The 21,042-nt window shown below is 36.6% G+C and overlaps 1 protein-coding gene across 1 annotated transcript; it reads right to left on the bottom strand.

The window, feature by feature from the left end:
• Positions 1-3,985: 3,985 nt before the first annotated feature.
• LOC114645555 (CUB and zona pellucida-like domain-containing protein 1) lies at positions 3,986-19,252 on the bottom strand. Its single transcript, XM_028793395.2, has 7 exons — positions 19,098-19,252; positions 17,175-17,374; positions 15,019-15,206; positions 10,514-10,902; positions 8,990-9,249; positions 6,329-6,358; positions 3,986-6,178 (listed from the first exon to the last, which is right to left on the bottom strand). Exons 1-7 carry the CDS (start codon positions 19,250-19,252, stop codon positions 6,012-6,014), a joined length of 1,389 nt encoding a protein of 462 aa, XP_028649228.2. The 3' UTR covers positions 3,986-6,011.
• Between the last annotated feature and the right edge of the window lie 1,790 nt (positions 19,253-21,042).

The following is a 21,042-nucleotide window of genomic DNA, read 5'->3' as shown; positions in this document are numbered from 1 at the left end:
TCAAATGTAACTCGTCATGGTGGAACAGGTCCCATTTGCTCCAAAAGAAGTCCTAAAGCCCCATAAACCTATACCCTTCTATCCTACACCAAGATCTAAGCCACACATTAAGCCTTAAGCCTTGTAATTTCCTTATATTTAACCCGGACTGGCATGTGGTTCAGGCAGAATTTTGCAGAACACAACCTTATAAGGCCTTCTCCTTAGCCTGTCACCTAACTCTTTAAATTTGGATTTCAGAATTGACAGTGCTCCCTTATGTATGTATCTCATTTGTTCCAGCATGAACAATGACAACTGGATCCACCTCTGCTCTGGCAAGAGCCTATCCATCCTTCCAGGAAGGTCTCCCTCCTGTGCACCTGGAAGGCACCACACTGTGCAAGACTCTTTTGGCTCTGCGCTTCAATCCACCTAATGATTGAGTCCCATACAATCACAACCTCTCCCTTTCAGGAGTCTGGTTTTGAGGCAGCCAATTGAGGTCCCTCCTGCCAGACAACCACCTCAGAGTTAATATCCAGCTTCACAAAGAACAGAAAACGGTTTGACACTTCCATTTCTGGGATTGATGTCCCCAAACAGTGTGCATCCTTTGCCTTGTGCTTACGGCCGACTGAGACCCATCTATCTCTTTCGGTCTGGTCTGGAGTCTTCTAAAGTGCCACCTTGGGGGTGCACACCATCTTCATTAAGGACCCCGGGGCCAGCTAACTACTCTTCCAATTCAACGACATTGAACTCAAGGTGGTAGATCAACTGGCATCTCCTGCAAATATAGCCTTCAAGGAGGATTGACTCCTCCAAGCCATCCTCTATAAAGTCCAACATTCAGCAGGACGTGCATTGTACTGGCCTTATTTTTAAAATTTAGATTTAAATTACTAAACTGCTCAACTTCATTTTATTAAATGGAAATGATTTAACTTAAATGATTAAAATTAATACAGAGTTAAAGAACTGCTACATTTTGCCTACAGGAGTAACAGGAGGAAAATAGTGTATAGGGAATATACAAGTTGAAATAACCTCTCTCAAGCTAAATCTGAAAGAGTAAAAACTCTGTTAGAGAAGCGACACCCAAACCAAATCTTAAGGTCTTAATATTTGCATTTTTGGTGATGGGTGCATATCAGTCTGAATTTCCAATATGAAAGCAAATTGATTCTTAATTAAGTCTTGGTTATTTTAACAAAACATTGACATCAAAAGAATTTCAATTAAATGAATAGCAAGGATGCTGATGCTGCAATCAGTTAAGTACCAGATTGAAGAGACGGTTCATAACAAGAAGTCAGTGCCACTATGAGCAGACATTGAAATGGATCTTTAACCCAGAGAACCGATTTCATTTTATTTGATTGTAAATTTACCCTTGGGGCTAATAAAGTTTATCTAATGTAATCTAATCTAATCAAAAAACAACACACAAACACAAGCGGGCAATTAATGAATTAAACGTTTTGAACACAGGCAAAGATACATTAAAATCAAACATTATATTTATCAACTTATATCTTTCATAACTATTAAGCACTTAACACCAAATAGAGTATCACCAGGCAGGAAAAGTACGTACGTGCAGTATAAGCAGAACAAACATTACAGAGGGTGCTCAATGTGCACACAGGCAAAGCAGAGAGAGAAGAAATGATAACTCACTGTTTGTGGAGCTCCCTCTATATGCATGCAGAATAACTTCCCAGCAAGCAAATTGACACTGGGCCAGTGGAGGCCAAACGTGGGCAAACACATTGGCCCTATGTGGACAGCAAACAATGCCCCAATTGGGATTTGCAAATTGGAACAACATTAGACCCAAACACTGGCCCAGTGTGGGCAAACAGTTAGGGGACCCAAATTTGGTCATGATCCTGAAAAAGGGGTTTTACCTAACTTGTCCATCCATCTGTTCTGTGTATCCGCTTATCCAGGGTAGAGTTACGGGGGACATGAAGCCTATCCCAGAAAACAATGGGCACAGGGACAACTTCTACATACAGCATAGGCCAATTTAGCACCACCAGTCCACTTACCCTTCATGATTTTGGACAATGGGAGGAAATCATCACGGACACATTGGAAAACATGCAAACTCCATGCAGGGAGGACCTGGGATGTGAACCCTGGTTTCCTTCACGCTCAGAACACCTATGTGCATGCATCATGGCTGCCACAGGTTCCCAGTGTTCATTTGAATCGTCTTCTGAACACGCAGTCATAAATTAACATGATGTGTATGCAATTTACAGTACCAGCAAAGATATGGGTGGTGTGTGTGTTCAAGTTTTGGTACATGTGATCAGCATCATTGTTTACTATCAACATGTGATGGCAGGCTTGCAGCTCCAACAAGATCAATGTTCATGCTTCGATGTTTGATGAATGGTTCGATGTGGTGAAGCAAATCATCAAACTTAAATGCTGACATGCAAATGTCTTCATGCTGCTTTTCTTCATCCATTTCTCCTATACACAATACAAGCTTTGCGATACATTTAAAGATCTCACATACTATCTCGACATTCTGTGTCGCTGCTGCCATCTTTATTCATTTTTTTGCACCTTCACAACAGCATTCCCTCAACTCACAACACAGCGAAACCAGATGTTGTTTTGTTGTTTTCTTACCGTGATTATTTCTCACTCTGCTACCTGGTGGAATCCTCCACATTTACTTTAAATACGCTCAAATGTATAGCCATTACACTACTGACGTAGCAGCAGCGTCCTCAAGCTCACACATTGCGCAGAGTTAAGTATATCTCTGGCCTTACTGTGAGGCAACAGCAGCTTTAAACTATTAATTCTAGCAAAATACAAAATGCCTTTGAATTTACTGCTGTAGCTTTTTTTTTGTGGTGTTACAACCCTGAACATGAAAACATAACCAATAATATATAAAAATTTCTGTCAATAATAATATAAGGAATTACATTAAAAAGCCGGAAAACCATGGTGTAGTGATGACCATCACTGGGCAATGCAGGGCTTATTGATCTTGTAATGCCAGCAATCAACCCATTTTGGGCCACTGCGGGAAATTGTTAAACAGCCCCTTGTACCAGCCCCTACATTGGTCCAGTGCGGTATTTATTTGGGATTTGCCATACCCACACTGACCATGGTTTTTCCACATGGGACCACTGTGTGCATGTTTGCTGTGTTGTAGTTATTGTTATAGTGAACAAACTTTACACTTATGATTTAGTCTGATACAGCCTGGCATTTCCTTTGCGGCTAATACTACCACAAGTTGTGTTCTTACCACATGTTAGCCGCATTTTGCATCTAATTGGGGTCTTCATGTATAGCAGTCTTTTACCAGTCTTCTTTGCAATAAAGGTTGCAAGAATGATTTTGTGTACTATAGTTTCTAATATTCATACTTTAATTTTTAACAAATTATTCTATCTGCTGTATCTGAAATTCTCACTCATCAACATAACTGGCCTCAAATGTACACCTAATGCAATGCTGAATAACGAAATGCAATCATAGTTGCTAGAAAGGTGCATTTTAATAAAAATAAAGGTCTGCTTAATTTGCAGTGCTCTGTTTTAAAGGGCAGGTGACTTGTAAGAGAAAGTTGTTTAGAACAGGATGGATTTAATTGCCATATTTGTTCATTATTACCATAGTTATATTAACTGTGACCTTAAACTTTTTTTGAGATTTATTTTAGTAACCTAGCTTATTAGGATCCCCTGGCCACCCCTTAAATTCTGCCCATGTTTGAAAGGCATGTGTTTTGTTTCCATGTTTCTGATTGCCATCCTTTCATGTAAACAAAATATAAATAATTGTAACATCCTATACTATAACTGAAATTTGGTCAAAAAATACTCATTTTTTCGCTGCATTTGCCTATAAAGCCCCCCTGTACCCCTTTTAGTAAGCATGTGTATCTGTAATATAGTTAATAAAGCTGATTCTAAGGAGTTACACAAGTATGTATAATTGCACACTCTCATATTGTCACTCATTGTTCTTTATTGTTGTTTATTATTGATTATCCATTCGGCATTTAATTTGCTTTACAAACAAAATACTGCCAACCTTACATTACTTTTTTACTCAGAAATTGAATTACTTCTTGTGATAGTACTGTTTAGATCAGTAGGTATCTTTAAAATTTTCCTTTTTCTCATTTGAATTCACTATGATGAAAATTTCAATTATGTTTTCATACTTAAGCGGCATCAAGCTTGTCAACAAGTCATTCTAAAAGAAAACTTCAGATATTAGCCAAACTTATTCTTCATGCATTATACAAAAATTTCATTTTATGTAAGAGCTGTGTATTTTATGACTTTAAAATTTAATTTATGAGTTGGTATATTTAGACAAAAAAAAAAAAAAAAAAAATTCATCAACTTTGCTGTTCATGTTGAAACATTATCCCTTGAGGCACAACCACCAAACCTCAGGATTTCAATCCCTGTGTGACGTGACATACTGTAGTTCACAGGTTCACTGTTGTCAATATTGTCATAGATGCATATGCTAATCAACATGCCTCAAATCTGAAATTAAACCTGTAGTTTCATTTGTTACAATTCTGTATACAGAATCCTTTACAAAGATAAAAGAAAGAATATGCTTCCCCAATGGCACTGCTCTGAGAAATTAACCTCCTGAATACTTTTCTCACTTCTGCCAAGCTACTTAATATTATTTTAATAAAAGATAAAATTGTAATACAAAAAAAAAAATAAATTGTATATTTTTTACATTAAACCATAACTAGAACTACCCAGGTATAGCAAAGTCATGGTTTTGCTAGCCTTTTGATCTTAAAATAAAATAGATTTTGATGAAAACAACTTTTAAAGATTCTTATCCTGGATTTCCCAGAATGTTAGGAACATATTAAAGGAAATAATGCAAGGCACTCCTTTGACTTGCTTACTATATACTACACTTACAGTATGTTTTCCTAGCATTCTTATTTTAGGTGGTTTTGGGCATCCACTGTAGATGCTGATCACTAGGAGACATTTTATTGCACTTACTTTCTGCTTTTGTGTTAAGGAACTGAGGACTGTAATAATTCAGGAGTGAAGCTTAAATGACCTCCTTCTGGAGGTCCCTTCATTGCTATTTTGAACCTTTCATTTGTAATTCACCTATGCATTAATATGCTTTTTACTCCTTTAAATGTTGGTGTTAAAATTTGTCCCATCTATGCCTCACATTTGATCAGATCTCTTTCTATTGATTTTTAATATTTTATTCCAGAAAATTCTGTCATGCAGCCTGTCATGGGACTGGTGTCCCATTCAGGGCTGATGGTGCTTGGCTAGGCTGTGGTGCCATCTAATGGACCAAGTGGGTTATTACAATTGATGAGTGAGTGAAATTTAAACAAGAGAGGCCAATGAAGCCTAAATTAATGTAAGAATAGCATTAGTCTAATCCAACATGGAAACAAACATTTTTATCTCAGTTAAATTAGGATCTAAATGATGGATTTCTTTTTCCATCTAAGACGGTTTAGATATCAATGCACTTATCTGCTGCCATCTTGCTTTTTTTTCTTATACTCAGGTGTTTGTTACGGCCATTCTCCTGCTCTGCTGTACACATTTCAGCACTTCATTATTTGCGTTCTTAATTTCTAAAGAAGGGCTTGCCTGTAATTCTATGTGTGTGCTCGCTTTCATGTTCTGCTGTGGGTCTTTCATAGCTTTCCTATGCTTGGATTTTATTCCTAGGGCCAACAGTTAGTTTAGCTGCTTCCAGGGTTGGGTTCAAAAATTCCAGTCTTGCTTTATCACAGGAGCCCTCATCTTTGTGGACTGACTTTCTATATATTTAAAAAAAAATTAGAAAAAGAAAGGCAATCTTATTTAAGTTGATGTTTCAATGATCAAAATATTATTATCAAGTTTCAATTATCAAATTATTATTATGACAACTACTGAGAGATGTAGAGACAGAGCAAAGAAATCTCCAGAATCAGAGAAAAAATAGCTAATTATGTTAAAATGTCTTTACTGATGCAAACACTAATTTAAAAGTGTTTCTTCGTTCATTTTCTTCTGATTCCTGTACAGCTTCAGGGTGATGCCGACCAAGATAACAATGATGGAAGCAAGAGCCGTGATTGCAATTGTCACTGGCACTTGGGTTGAGGGATTCTCACTAACTGAGTCACCTTTCAGGATGAGTGTCCCTGAAAAGAAAAAAAGAAAACAAATGAGTGAGGTTTAGAAGTTTCATTCCTGACATTTCCATAGTGTATGATTTTCGCTATGTGCTATAGAAACTAATTTATATCTATTTAAAATTGGTGTAGCTATGAATAAGAAGGCATGTGACATACCTGATTCCTTTTCATGTATTATCCTTCCCTCTGTAAGCAAATAAATAAATAAATAAATACTTTAGAAATTCCAGTGTAGCCCATGAAAGCATCTGAGACTGTTTAACAGGACACTCCCATGTTTGATTATTTCAGCATATCGAATTACTTATTTTTTGAGCTACAAAAAGAGGACTAGAAAGTGTAAGGCCACCATTTGACATATTGGAGGGATTCTGTGTGGATAATTATAAACTAGATTGGTGACACAGAATGAACAACCCTTTACAAAGGTGGACATTTTAGTGAGAGAGAGAATTTCGAGACCACCATCACACTGAAGAGCAATAGAGTTAGGAGTTACAGTATTAAATAATTAGCTATTCTGTGTGTGTGTGTGTTCTGAATTGGAATGAATCCTAATTCAGGGCTGGTTTCTTCTTTGCATTTGCTAACAGTATAAGCTGAGCCCCCCCGTGAAAATGAACTTCATTAAGAAGGTTGACAGTCAGGTTGCATAACAAGCTCACAGCTACACAAAGGTCTGAATGTGTGAGCTGTGGTTCAACGCCTGCTTCAAAACCAGCTAATGGGCCCACCTCCCAACTAACTGAAGGGAAAGCAGGTCATTTAGTTTCTGTTAGAACATTTAACCAAATTAATTTAACGCTCTGCTCATGACTGCTTCTTGCGTTGTACCTGACCCTCTGCAAAATGGTTCGGTTAACTCTTTCAGAGCTGATGTCGACTTTTGCCAAAAGGAGGAGTTGACAATGGTAATCAACGGTAAACTGTGACAAAACCAATTGTTATGCTTCAGCTGGACTCTCGTTGCCTGACGAAAAGTTAGATTCATTGGTTTGACTGAGATTTCCTGCGCTCCCGTGAGTAGCAAGGCGCAAACAATGGCAAAAATGGGACTGACATCTGGCGAGAGATCAAAGCAAATGCGTAAAGCAAAATACTCTGCAGACGACATTTTGCCTATTATCCCTGAACTGGACTATGGCTTGTTGGACTCCGATTTTGATACAAGTGTGATTCCAGCTTCAGCTGATTGGTCCCCAGCTAATCGTGGTACTGATAATGTTCACCAGGTAGGACTGCCACTTAACAATGACAAGAGGTAGAAACCACATTGCAATGCACTGCGACCGTGAACACTGCTGCTGCCACTCCAGCCATGTGAAGACAGCCTGGCAGCAAGCATGCCGCACATTCTTGGCAAACTGGCAGTCACAGCATGCAGCAACAGACGTTTTATGTTAATTTCTGTGTGAAGCCATTGCTTTTCAGAAACTGTTTTTTGGAAAAAATATTCAGCCCTCAAAGAGTTAAGCTGCTGTTATAAATGGTTATTCATTGAACTTAAGAAGTCTCTTGCTGAAATACGCAGGTGTGCAACAGTCTATAGAAATGGTAACCCAATGCGATGTAATTAACTTTAGTGGTGGTTTATCCTCAATAAAGTGTTCTCTCTCTCTCTAGCATGAGAAGAGGTGAACAATAAAGAAGCAACATAGACTAACAAGAAAAAGGACATCAAGATGTCTATTGTCAAGCACATGCTCTTGGGAGACAACTTCAGAGCTCACCAAATGGTTATGCCAACCCAAGCTGAGGGCTGGCGCTGTTTTCTAATGCTTCTCCTCCCTTCGCTTCAGTGGATCTGACAACTGGCACCGGGGCAACAGCTAACGTCATTTCTGGGTTCCAGTCTCCTCAGCGCCCCCCCTTCTACCTTGGCTTCCACCGCCATCTTGAGTCAGTCTAATCTGGGACTAATGTCTGGAAAGATGTCTCATCAATGATCTTACCCATTTTTGTTATTTTTTCATCACATATACAGGTGTTTGCCTTACTGTGGATCAACTTATTATCATCTCTTTTTGTTTTTATTTCTTACAATATGTTCTGTTGAAGACTGGGAAGAACGCTGACATTATATAGGGATTACTGGGTGATGGCAGCCATTCTGTGGTTATGTGCTTGAAAATGGCCCCAAGCAGGCATGTCATGAAACTTCGAATGACATTTCACGTGACAGGAACAAGTGGTGTGGCTACAAAACAGGAGTAGAACTCCTGGCCGAAGATGCTTCACTGCAGGGGCATGGAGTCCAGGCTGCTAAGGCCCAACACCAGCTAATATATGGTGGGCAATAGAAAATAATCAAATAAGAAGTATTTCAAAGCATACCATGCGTGAGAAAAAACATAATATTTACTGCAAAAAAAAATATTTTCTTCTACTAATAGATAAAATCTTATTAGATTTTTATCCACAAATAAGTACACAATAAGTGTTTATTTGTGCTGCTTTCAGCATAGATTTGAATTAACAAATTCTAATGAACTTAATGTCTTCTCTTACTGTATTATACATTAACCCGTTCTAATGTTTATGTTTAGGTCTTAGGTTTTACTTTTAATACTAAATTCAATAAAATTAAAATTGGTTAATTGATAAGTATAAATTGCTACCCTGTACATGTGAACTTATGTGTGCCCTGGGATGAACTTGTGCCCTGTCCAGGCCATAGCTGGATGTTCGTGGGATTAGACTTTAGCCTCAAGCAGCTCTGAAACTGGAAAAAGCAAATTTGAAGGTGGGTGGATAAATGATGTGCTCATGAGAGATTTTTATTGCTCCAAATTTGATAGTGGATGGATGTTGTCTTACCTGCTTGTTTATTGTCTCTCAGCTGTATAGCTCCCAGTACAACAGAATACTGCTCATTGGGCGAGCTTAAAGCTCTTCTGCGTCTTGGTTGGCACCCTTGGAAACACCGGGAAGAATAATCATTCCTCTGGCACACCACCACTTTGCACTTCAAGTAGACACTGGAGGAGTAATCAATAAACTTGAAGGCACGGAATTTGAATCGGGCAAAGTCATATGGGCTATTGGACAGGGAGACATACGTAGGATCTCTTACACACCTAAAAAGAAAAAGATTATTTCAAAATGAAAATAGTTTACTGACAATACATTTTTACACCTGAATGTCATTTTAGATGTTTTTGTTTAGTATTCCCTGTTTTACTTATTGTAGCTTGCATTTTTCTTTGCAATTGAAGACTTTATAAATTGCTTTTTAAGAGATTAATCTGACTTAGTGATTGCATGAACATAAGAATTATAAGTGTACTGTAGTACTGAACTGTACATTTTATTTATGTAGAAAATTAAAAGTGGACACTTGGGAAGCACACTGAATTACCTGAATGAAAGTAACACCAAACACAGGTTGGGTGGGGCAATGTGAGCTTCTGATGCTGACAATAATCAGTTCTTTAGAGCAATTAATATAACTGTACTTTAGGGCCACCCAAACTCCTTGCATGAACTTGCATTTTTGGTGATCTGATCATAATTGAATAGCACTTGACTAAATAAAAAAAAAAGAATGAAATGCTCTTGTGATTGGATTGTGATCAGATCACACAGACTACATTAAGAGGAGGTTGAAGAAGTTGGCACCGCATTTAACACAAGTGTAACACAAGTAGTCCTCATAGGTGGTGCAGTGGTAGTGCTGCTGCTTTGCAGTAAGGAGACTGTGGAAGATTGTGGGTTTGCTTCCTGGTTCCTCCCTGTGTGGATAGCGCTTTGAGTACTGAGAAAAGGCTATATAAATGTAATGAATTATTATTATTAAGTATCTGCATACATCAACCATGAACTCAGCTAATTTGATTTTTGCACAGGGGACGTGATTTCTTTCCAAACACATTTTGGATGCTGTAGGTATGTTTTTAATGCCAGATGTATATGTAATTTTTCTATATATGTATGCTTTCGCTTTACAAAATGTATATTAATGCCAGGTGGTTTAATGTAATTTGATGACTTGCTGCTACTAAGCAGACCTGTTCTTCCTCTAGGAAATCAGATATAACAGAGATGCTTTTACAAACTCTGAAAATGTTACATAGCTGCAGGCCCTTAGAGCTTTGCAAAGAGTAATCTCAAAGAAATAAAGCTGCAGACACCTTGTCTTCTTTTTCAGAAATAGATACAATAGGTCAAAGTACCAGTCAGGCATGGTGTGTCTATGTCTTTATGAAGGTTCTATCTTTATGAGCTTCATAACATATAGTTTAAGAAAGCTATCAATTAACATTCAGGAAGAAAACATATAACTCTTGGCAGCAGAAAACAATGATATTAAAGTAAATTCCCCTTGAAGGAAAAAAGTCTTACCCATTCCTGATCAAGGTATAGGAAGGATAGGAGAACTGATAGGGAGATGGAGAGGCAGTGCAGGTATCCACAAAAATGATTAGAAAAGAATCTGAATAGTTGAGGCTGAGCTGGACAAAGAGCTCTTGATTGAGATCCACAATATATGGACTTTCTATTACAGGACTGTAAAATCCAGCCGAGTAGTAAAACATCATTGTGATCTTGTAAGTTCCTGTGCCAGTTTCATTGGCTGTGATACCTCCCCTTGCTTTGTACATGATCTCTGCGCTTGCATTTTTTTGCATCCTGCAGCGGACATGGAATTTGAGATATGTCTGCCTTGTGATCAGTCCACTTATTTGTGAAGATCTGATGTTGTTGGAATAGATTATGTCTCCATTTATGACCTGCATGAAAAAACATATATCCGCCTTAATAAAAGGATGTGTCTGTGTGTCCATCCAGTTGCTATGTCTCTGTCATTCCAAAAAATGGCACATCACAAACATTAACACTACTTTTTTTAAACACATACCAAATGCCATATAGCAGAGACAAATGCATTGGATGGTTCACTGCAGACATTAATGCTGAGGTCTATGTTGATTAATTGGATTTCAACCCATCTTAGATAGTTAGTGCAGCTAGAACTGTATACATTCAAAAACATTATTATAAATTAATTTATGAAAAAAAAATCAGTCCAAGGGTAGAATGGTAGCTCATTGATTACTATTGATACCATAAAAAAATAGGAGTCCATGTCTGCATGAACACTATCAATGTGCAGCTTCCATTTTCTTCCTGCAAGTGCAATATTTGCCTCCAGATATACTGGAGCGCCTCCCATATTATAAAAACTTGTGGGTTAAAGTAATTGAAAGTTCACTTGGGTCTGGTGTGGGGATGTATGGATGTGCACATCAGTATACCCTGTGGCAGACTGGTTCCCTAATCCAGATAAGGGCTTAGAGGCCCCCCACATCCTAAGGGTGAATTTAGCAGTATATTGGTGGATAGATGAAATATAATTTTAAAAACTGCTATTTGTATATCATAAGAGCATAAGAAATTTGACAAATGAGAGGATACCATTCAGGCTCTCAGGATAGTTTCTTTAGCTAACAGCTAAACTGTCTCAGTATCTCAGCCAGGCATTTCTTGAAGGTTGTCAAGGTTTCTGCTTCAACTACATGCCTCACTAGTTTCTTCCAGATTCCCACAACTCTCTGCATAAAGAAGTGTTTTCTGGCTTTAGTCCTAAATGAAGTTCTCCTTAATTTCCACTGGTGTTCTCAAGTACATGATTCACAGTTAGGTAGAAGCAGTTCTATTAGATCTACATTATCAATGCCTTTAATGCCTCTATGGATTAGGTCCACATGCAGTCACCTCTGATTTGGACTAAACAGGTTTAATTCTGTGACTCTGTCAGAATACAGCATGCTCTCTTAAGTCCTTAGATGAACCTGGTTGTTCCTTTCTGCACATCTTTATGTACTGCCACTGTATGTCTTTCTTGTAGTGTTGCGACAAAAACTGCACACAGTACTTGGTTTCACTAGTGCATTATATAGTCTGAGTACTGTATAACATCCCTTTATTTATATTCCACAGTTTTTACAATATCACCTAACATTTTATTTGCCTTTTTAATTGTTTCTGCACATTGCTCAGATGATGAAGATGTGTCAACATAAACCCCTAAATCCTTTACAGAGGTTTCATCTTTTATAACAGTGTCTCCCATCTTGCATTTATAACTGACATTTCTTTTACCCATGTATAGCACTTTTCTGCATGAAACTGCATTTTCGAAGTGTTCGCCCAACTCTGAAGATTGTCCAAGTCTTTCTGAATTGTTTTTGCTCCCTCCTCAAATTGCTCCAATTGTAGTATCATCTGCAAATTTCACTGTTTACTAACTGTACTAAAATGAATGTCATTAATGAAAAAAAAAAGCAACATCCCCTGGACAGGCCCCTGAAGGACTCCACAGTTGACCTCACTCTACGTAGAGGACTCTCCTCTTATTTGTACTCTTTGTCTTCTGCCAGCTAACCAACTTGAGATCCAGTTTTGTAGGTTACCTCAGATGCCTACAGCCTCTAGTTTTAGAACTAATCTTCAGACTTTATCAAAGGTTTTTTGAATGTCTAAGTAAATTATGTTGTATGCTTTGTTTTTGTCAGTTATTGCAGTTGCATGTTTAAAAAAACTCTAAACAGGTTGGGTTGGCAGACCTTCCTATCATTAACCTATGCTGGCTGTTACTAAGTATGTTATGTTCATATAGGTACTTTTAAAATTTATTTCTTATTAAAGTTTCCAAAATTTAGCATGGCACAGAACTTGATACATATTGATCTGTAATTAGCAGGATCCAATCACCTCCTTTCATGAAGACTGGAATCACATTTTCAACTTTCCAGTCCTTGGGTACATTTCCTTTTTCAAGTGACTGCTCAAATATGCTTAAAATGGATTAATTGATGACGTCTTTCATTTCTCTCAAAAATCAGATGGAATCAAATGTTTAATACTAACTTTATGGACACAGTATAGTTTATACACCTAGTTAATTCATAAAACAGAATATTTTTATGCAGGCAACAATTATCACATTATTATGAATTATTTGTCCCTTATCGGGCTGTCCAGAAATGAAATTGATACTTCCTCTCTGAATATTAGGGAGAAAAGAAATATTGCCCTCTGTGTACTGTAATGCTTAGTACAAATGACCTTTAAAATGAAAGTTAAAGGTTGAAAGCAAAATGTTCCTTTTCAATTTCTGCATATTTGGAGTTTCTCCGTAGTAAAAGAGATTAAAAAGACAAGCAGCTTGTTTTTATACAACAGTGATGAATGCCATTTCAAAGCACTTTAAATATGCAGGGCTATGATATTAACCCATTCATTTTCACTTAATGTCCAATATCTGCATTGATTGCATCCGTTGATTAGAACTGATGGGAAGAATCCTAACTCTCCTCTTATAAGTCAGTGGGAAACTGATGTTTTATATTATTTGAAATTGGAAAAAATCAAATTCTCAGTTAAAGGATCTGTACAGAATTTTTTTAAAACCTGGCAGGATCTAATCAATAATATTTTAGAATGAGAATAAATAATTATTTTCGCATTTCTTTTCCTTCTCCATTTATTTATTTATTTTTTTTATTTTTATTTTTATTTTTTTTGACCTATTAAACTCAACAATTTTGGTACGATTGCAAGCCTTAAGCAATTCTCCTTTGGCCATGCTCTCCTTCTCAGGAGTGGGGTTTGATTTGTCTTCAATCCTATTTTTTGTAAAAATTGATCTATTTGTACGGAATGATTATAATAAAATTAATAAATAAATAAAAAAAAACAAAAAAAAACTGATGGGTTAGATCAGTCAGATTCTTAATAAGTCATTGGCTCCTGCCTGTTAAAGAGATTGCTTCCTAATTAGCTTTCTTTGTCAACTAGGACTAAATTAGTGGCTGGTTTTCCTCATGTAATGTATATTATAGATATTTTTTAAAACTGAAGTCCTGTTTTCAACTAGTCTTGTTACTGATTTCTATTAAAAAACTAAATATATGATGGCAAAAATGTCTCTGGTAATAGGAGTATATTCCTCTTAATAACATAAGTTACACTGTCATTCTCACATGTCACTTGTCCTAAAACGGTGACCTCTTGTTTCTCTCAACATTGTTCTAAATAAGAAACAGGAGTGTTTGACATGTATCCATATAATGAAAATGCAAGAAAATAACAAAAGTTAACTTGGCACAAAATGTTTTGGAAAAGATCAATATTTTTGGGAAAATGTAATGGAAGAAGTGGGTCAGGAAATTTGTCTTATGAAGTTATTAATACAAATTAAAAATGAAGTTGAGAATGGTGAACCAGATCAAAAGATACAGTGGCCCATAACATAAGTTATATATTATTGCTTTCCTTTAAAGACACTTTTTTTACCCTTTTAACTTAATTTGGGACAAACAGTCTGGTAATTGTTTTTGAATAATTGAAATAAAATTAATTTGAAAGTTTAAGCAAAAGAAGTTTAACAGGTGATAGAGTTACAGTGTTTAAAATTATGAAGGGAATTAGTTCAGTGGATCAAGACTATTACTTTAAAATGAGTTCATCAAGAACACAGGGACACAGATGGAAATTTGTTAAGGGTACATTTCACACAAACATTAGGACATTTTTCTTTACACAAAAAACCACAGACACATGGAATAAGCTACCACGTAGTGTAGTAGAGAGTACGTAGTTTTAGGGACTTTCAAAACTCAACTTGATGTCAATTTGGAAGAATTAAGTGGATAGGACTTGCAAGCTTTGTTGGGCTGAATAGCCTGTTCTCATTTAGATTGTTCTAATGGTCTAACCACTGAATAAATGAATATATTGTTTATATAAAACATGGCACAAAGGATTTAAAATGACATGTTCTAATACAGTACATGGAAGATTAAACAGACTTTCATAGACCTCGTGAAAGAAATCCGTCTTACCTCTCGAGAAGTTCCACATCTGTTTAAAGGGAATCTGAAGATAATCTCTGATCCATAGTTTTGTGCTCTACAATAATCATCATTCAAATGCAGCTGACTTGCATTGTACCCCAGTGACTCAATATATGATCTCAGAAGGGTGACTGACATATCATATGAAGAGCATGAGATTTTCAAATTAGGATGGTCTTGAATAAATAAATAAATAAATTAATTAATTAATTAAATTTAAAAATATCAGCAGATAACACTTGCTAAAATAAATCAGTGTTCTTAAAGAGAAGGTTTTATTGTTTTGACTTATGGGCTGTTAAGAATAACAATCAAGAGAATATTTGACCATCTTAAACCATTATTATATCCATTACTGGTATAAAAAGAAATAATAAAGCATAATCTAGCTTTTTCTCAACTGTCCACAGAAACCCATTCAGTATCACAATCTTATATTGGGTTTCCTGCAGAGCCAGTAACCAGTGTGAACCATGCTAAGCCTGGTTCATGTTTTATTTCCATTAACGTTTTCTGTACTTTACTAAAACTACCCTTGATATTTCATAGCTTAAACTATTCCTAAAATCTAAGGTGACCAGAAAATGGTTTGAGGAATGTTATTACCCTAATCACCATTTAATTTAAACTTGGGTTGTCATGTAGATGACAAGACTGTACTTGAAAGACTGTTGCTTTGTGTGACATTTGTAACTTTCATTTTAGGTGTTTTAAAGTAGTAGGATGAGATATTGTGATTTATCAAGCATTTAACCAAATGAGCTTGATGGATTGAAAGATCTTCTGTAATCTGTCAAACTACATTTTGCTTAACTTTGTTGTATGTAACACACAGCCACAAGCATATTGGACCATGGACAAAGTGAAAAATTTTTTAACATTGTTTGACATACCTTAGAAACTCCAGTAGGCAATGCAGTGCAGTAAATGAGTAAAAGTCAAAGAAGCTGAGAGAACTGTGTGTCCTAAATGTGTGATTGTCAAACTGGTTGCTTGAGTGGCTTTGGAAACAATGGTTTCTGTTCTTCTTGTGTTGTTTGTGTGCATTGATCAAATAAGCAACATCAAATGAAATTGAATGCACCTGATCTTGTCATGGCAATAAAATAAAGGTTTCTTTGTATGCTGCGATTCCCCTTAAACAAGGCTAAAAATAGAGGTTGAAGAGAATGTTAAGTTATTGAATATGACCATTTGAGGAATTCTAACATGAGGCATCAACAAATCCACTATAGTCAAAAAGGAAAACCAGAGGCTGTTTAAAGGTCTCCATCTTTGTATCATCTCTCTATCTCTCCTTTTGCAGATGACGTGATCCTGTTGGCTTTATCAAGGATGTGATCTCCAGCACACATTGGAGTAGTTTGTGACCAAGGATGAAGCAGCAGGGATGAAGATCAGCACCTCCAAATCTGAGGACGTGGTCTTCAGTAGGCAAAGGTGGACGGTGTTCTCTGAGTAGGATGTGAGTTACTACCTAAAGTTGAGGAGTTTAAGTACCTCGAGATCTTGTTCATGAGTGAGGGGAATAGGAGCAAGTGATGCAATTGTGTGGTTGCTATACCCATCCATAGTGGTGAAGAAGTAGCTGAGCCAGAAGGCGAAGCTCTTAATTTACCAGTCAATCTACATCACTACCCTCACCTATGGTCATGAGTATTGGGCAATGACTGAAAGAATAAGATTGTGGGTACAAGCAGTAGCTGAACTCTCCCTTAGAGACAGGGTGAGGAGCATAGATATTATGGAGAAGCTCAGAACAGAGCCACTGACCCTCTGCATCAAGAGGCGCCAACTGAGGTGGTTTGAGCATCTGATACAGATGCCTCCTGGGTGCCTCCCTGTTGAGGTTTTATGGGCAAGATGAGCTGAGAGGGGACTGTGGGAAAGACTCAGGGTTTGTTTGGAGAATTATATCTCCCATATTGCTTGGAAATGCCTTGGGATCCTACAGTATGAATTGGCAAGTGTGGTTGGGAAAAGGTATGTTTATGTCTCATTGCCCCCTGTGACTTGGTCTCTGATAAGTGGTGGAAAATTAATGAATGAATCACTGTATCATATGGTGATATCTCTGAGCAAAAATCAATACATGCCATCTTCTTGCAGTCTGTTGTAGAATTATACAATTCCCTTCTACTTACCTGAAATAGCTCTGTACTCAGCATAAAACCCTGGGTATGTGACAGATCCATCACTGCGGAATATCACTGTCATCGTGTTTGAAGAAGATTCAAATGTTGTGCTTAAGTTGTTGCAGATGGTTGCAATCAGAGGACTGCTAGATGATGGTCCATCATACATAGAAACTGAGTCATATTGACAGTTGGAAGAGGTTTCCAATCTAAGAAAATATTAAATTGTTTCCTTAACTTTATATATACACTGTATATTAGTATATCATATAATGAAATTGCAGAGAAAAGATACACAAATATATAGTTAGAGCACTGCCATCAACTGGACTCCATTCACGTTTGGTTACTGCCTTGTGGAAGATAAAACCAATAAAGGCTTTGGCCCATCCATTGTTAAACTGGATGAATGATATGGAAATATAGTGACAGCAATCACTGAGTGGTCAAGCACATGACTCTGACCTGAATAAACAGGATAAGAAAATGAATGGATAAGAATGAGGATGAGGAAAACCCACACACACGCATGGGAATAATGTGTAACTCCACACTGTTGATGCAGTGCCACCCAATATGCTTCCACATTGACCTGAGAGCCAATGCTCCCTTTTACACAAAAAGATGGGTGGCTTCATGAAAGAGACTTTGTGACAGAACTGTAATATAAACTAAGCAATAAGGCACTAGGGAAGACTAGGGCCAGGCAAATTAATGCTATGGAATGCTGAAATTGGCTATTAAATCAAAATTAGCAATAATAATAATAATGGCTATATCATTACAATGAGATAGAGCCTGCACTGACAGGATACACAGATACATATGCAGCCATGGGCCATCGGAGGCAACTGAAATAACTGGGGGAAAAACCCACAAAATACTATATACATAGAGAATGCAAACTTCATGCAAGCACACACTGATTGGGTCAAAGCTGAGCCCTGCGTTTAGGATGCAGCAGCACTAACCATTGTACCACTGCATGCTTAAAAACACAGAACATAAATTATAAAAATGTATCCAATTTTTACAAGATGTCTGACTGAGAGGGACTATACTGTATGTCTTAGGGATGTACAGTTTGTCTCAATTGATCAGTCAAGAAACTAACAGCCACATTAACTATAGTGGCTTACTATAAATTATACACATTTTTGTGTCTATCAGTATTTTAATTTTCTAAATAAACATTGAGGCAGTACTGTACTGAGCAGTAAACCCATTAGCTGTTACAGATTAATCTGTTTTGAAGACGACAGTCATAAAGTTTGAAGGTGATATACAAGTATTGTTTGGGGATGTGCAGATGGTTGCAATAAGTGGACTGTTGGAGGAAGGGCCGTCATACAATGAAACAGAGGCAGACTGACAGTATGATGAAAACACCATCCTGAAGAAAAATCATTAGTTAAAAACTATCCTTTTATTATATATATAGTTTAAATATTATATTTATCAGGCCAGCAATTAGCTTACAGTGCAATGTACATACATTTTTACAAATTAGCACACTTTTGTTTAGCTGATAGAGAGCCTTTGAATTCGATCAGTTTAATCATATTTAGTTTATTGTTATATACATGAGTGTTATACAATAATGGCATTGTAATAGAAAATTGAAAAAATATGAGAAAAAAATGAAGAAAACCATCATTTTAGATATTTATAGTTTCAAGCCTCCCTATTGCCCGCTCACCCCAATCCTTCTGATTTTATTATAAAAAAGTGCACTTGGTAAACACAACTATTGACTTTGTTTTTAAGCACTGCTTCTTATTTAAATATACCTTATTAATATAAAACACACTACTATATGTAGATTTATAGGTTTTTAGGATCATTATTGTCTCATATAAAGAGTATGGTGAAATTCTTAATTTAAACTCACTAATACACAATATAGAATTGTAAAATAAATAATTTACCTACCTAAGCGATGTAAAATTGAGTTCTATTTTACTGCCTCTTTCAACCTCTATATACCATGTGCAATAAGCATAGTTTGGATAACCATATGGATAGCCAGGACTTGTAAATGTACCACTTGTTCCACCAAGATAGCTGCCACAGCCTACAATGCCCATTACAAAACAATTAATTTACACAATAAACAGTAATAATCTAAACAGTGATTGACTTTACAACTTTTATAAAGTATCTGGATGAGATATAGTGATTACTTTACAATCATCATAAAATAAATGATCTCCTCTTGCTTGTCAAGCTTCTTATGTTCCTACATAACAAGCAAAATGTTACCAATGAATGAAGAGCCAATGATCTATTAAAGTTAACTTAAATGCTAATTGTTTTAAGAATGTTGCTTAATTTACAGGAAATGAATGATTCCAGATTTAAGGAGAGCTTCTGAATAAGAATAGTAAAAAAGAACATTTTTAAAAATTAACTAGAAATTTAAAAAGTTAATTTTATCAAAGAAGAATACTTCTAGTTTCTAATAAATGTGCATGCTTCTGAAACTGATGAGTAGAATAGCTATGATAAATACTTCATTGGAATTATATAGCCAGTAGTAGAAGAACCTACCTGAGCTTGTGGTGTTTAGTTGGATACTGGGAGGTGTAGTGGAAGGTATACAATATTCTAAAAGACACAATATAACATTTAATCAAGGTGACAATAACATAATATGTTTGAATAACTATAAAACATGAAAATGTTACAGAATGTGTACATTTTCTTACTTGTTTATTATGTGATCTACTTATGATCTATGAGTTTAAATAAGGAATTTATGCTGGATGTCTAAGCCTTTTTCACATGCTTGTCTCATCTTTTTCATAGAGACTCACACTCAAACTCACATACTGTCATGTTAGGCCTATTTGGACTTGCCAGTCAAAGTACACTACATATTTTAGGGATGTGGGGAAAAAACGATAGTACACAGAGAAGACCCACACAATCATAGGTAGAAATTTCAAAATCCACACAGAAAATAAGATGAGTTTCAAACAAAAATCCCTGGAGCTGTAAGGCTATGTTGCTATTTACTATGAAATCCTTATTTAATAACAATAGGGGCCAAAAAATATCATAAATGAATTCATTTTTATAACTATTAAAAAACAACAAGACATTGTATTATTTCATAGTTAGTCTTGCCAGGCCAGATGTGTTTCTCAATATTCAGAATGCAAGTCTGGGGACAGCTTGTTAAAAAGTCTGTAGTTGATAGCAGCAAAATTTGGCACTGAGAAGGCTCCACATGAAGAAAGCAAAAGAAACCGAACAAAAAAAATTGACAAAGAGAGGAAATAAAAAGCTAAAATTGCTGTTATCCATTCAAGAGCATGGGTTTCCTCCAGGTACTCCGGTTTCCTCCCACAGTCCAAAGACATGCAGGTTTGGTGCATTGTCGATTCTAAATTGTCAATAGTGTGTGCTTGGTATGTGTGTGTGTGCGCGTGCCCTGCTGTGGGCTGCCGCCCTGCCCGGGGTTTGTTTCCTGCCTTACGCCCTGTGTTGGCTGGGATTGGCTCCAGCAGACCCCCGTGACCCTGTAGTTAAGGTATAGTGGGTTGCATAATGGATGGATGGATGTTATCTTATAATAAAACTCTTAGAAACTTTCAATTTCAGTAATGTTCCAGAGAAATTGCTAAGCATGTTGCAGCCCCTCACTGGCAGGATTTACATATTTATTGTGCTTAATCCAATCCCTTTCTAAGTAGATTCACCATTATTGTGTTTCTAAAGTTCCTGTAGATTTATTGGCCATTCTCTTAGCACAGTGCTTGTCTCTTTAATGCTTCACTTTCAAATTCATCAATGAAAGAAACCTTCACATACTCATACTGCTGTGCATTCATGAGAGGTAGATGCTGCATTTATTGTAATACAATGGTGTTAT

This window comes from Erpetoichthys calabaricus, chromosome 2 (assembly GCF_900747795.2).
Source record: "Erpetoichthys calabaricus chromosome 2, fErpCal1.3, whole genome shotgun sequence".
In the NCBI taxonomy this organism is placed as follows: Eukaryota; Metazoa; Chordata; class Cladistia; order Polypteriformes; family Polypteridae; genus Erpetoichthys; species Erpetoichthys calabaricus.
The sequence above is the reverse complement of the archived record's forward strand: the minus strand, read 5'-3'. Positions and strand labels throughout refer to the sequence as shown.

Coding starts and splice junctions, on each gene's coding strand:
- LOC114645555 (XM_028793395.2), bottom strand. CDS start 19,252: ATGGGCATTGTAGGCTGTGGCAGCTATCTTGGTGGAACAAGTGGTACA. Junction 15,207..17,174: donor TGAGTACAGAGCTATTTCAG/GTAAGTAGAAGG, acceptor TATTTATTCAAG/ACCATCCTAATTTGAAAATC. Junction 9,250..10,513: donor TATACCTTGATCAGGAATGG/GTAAGACTTTTT, acceptor TTTTCTTTTTAG/GTGTGTAAGAGATCCTACGT.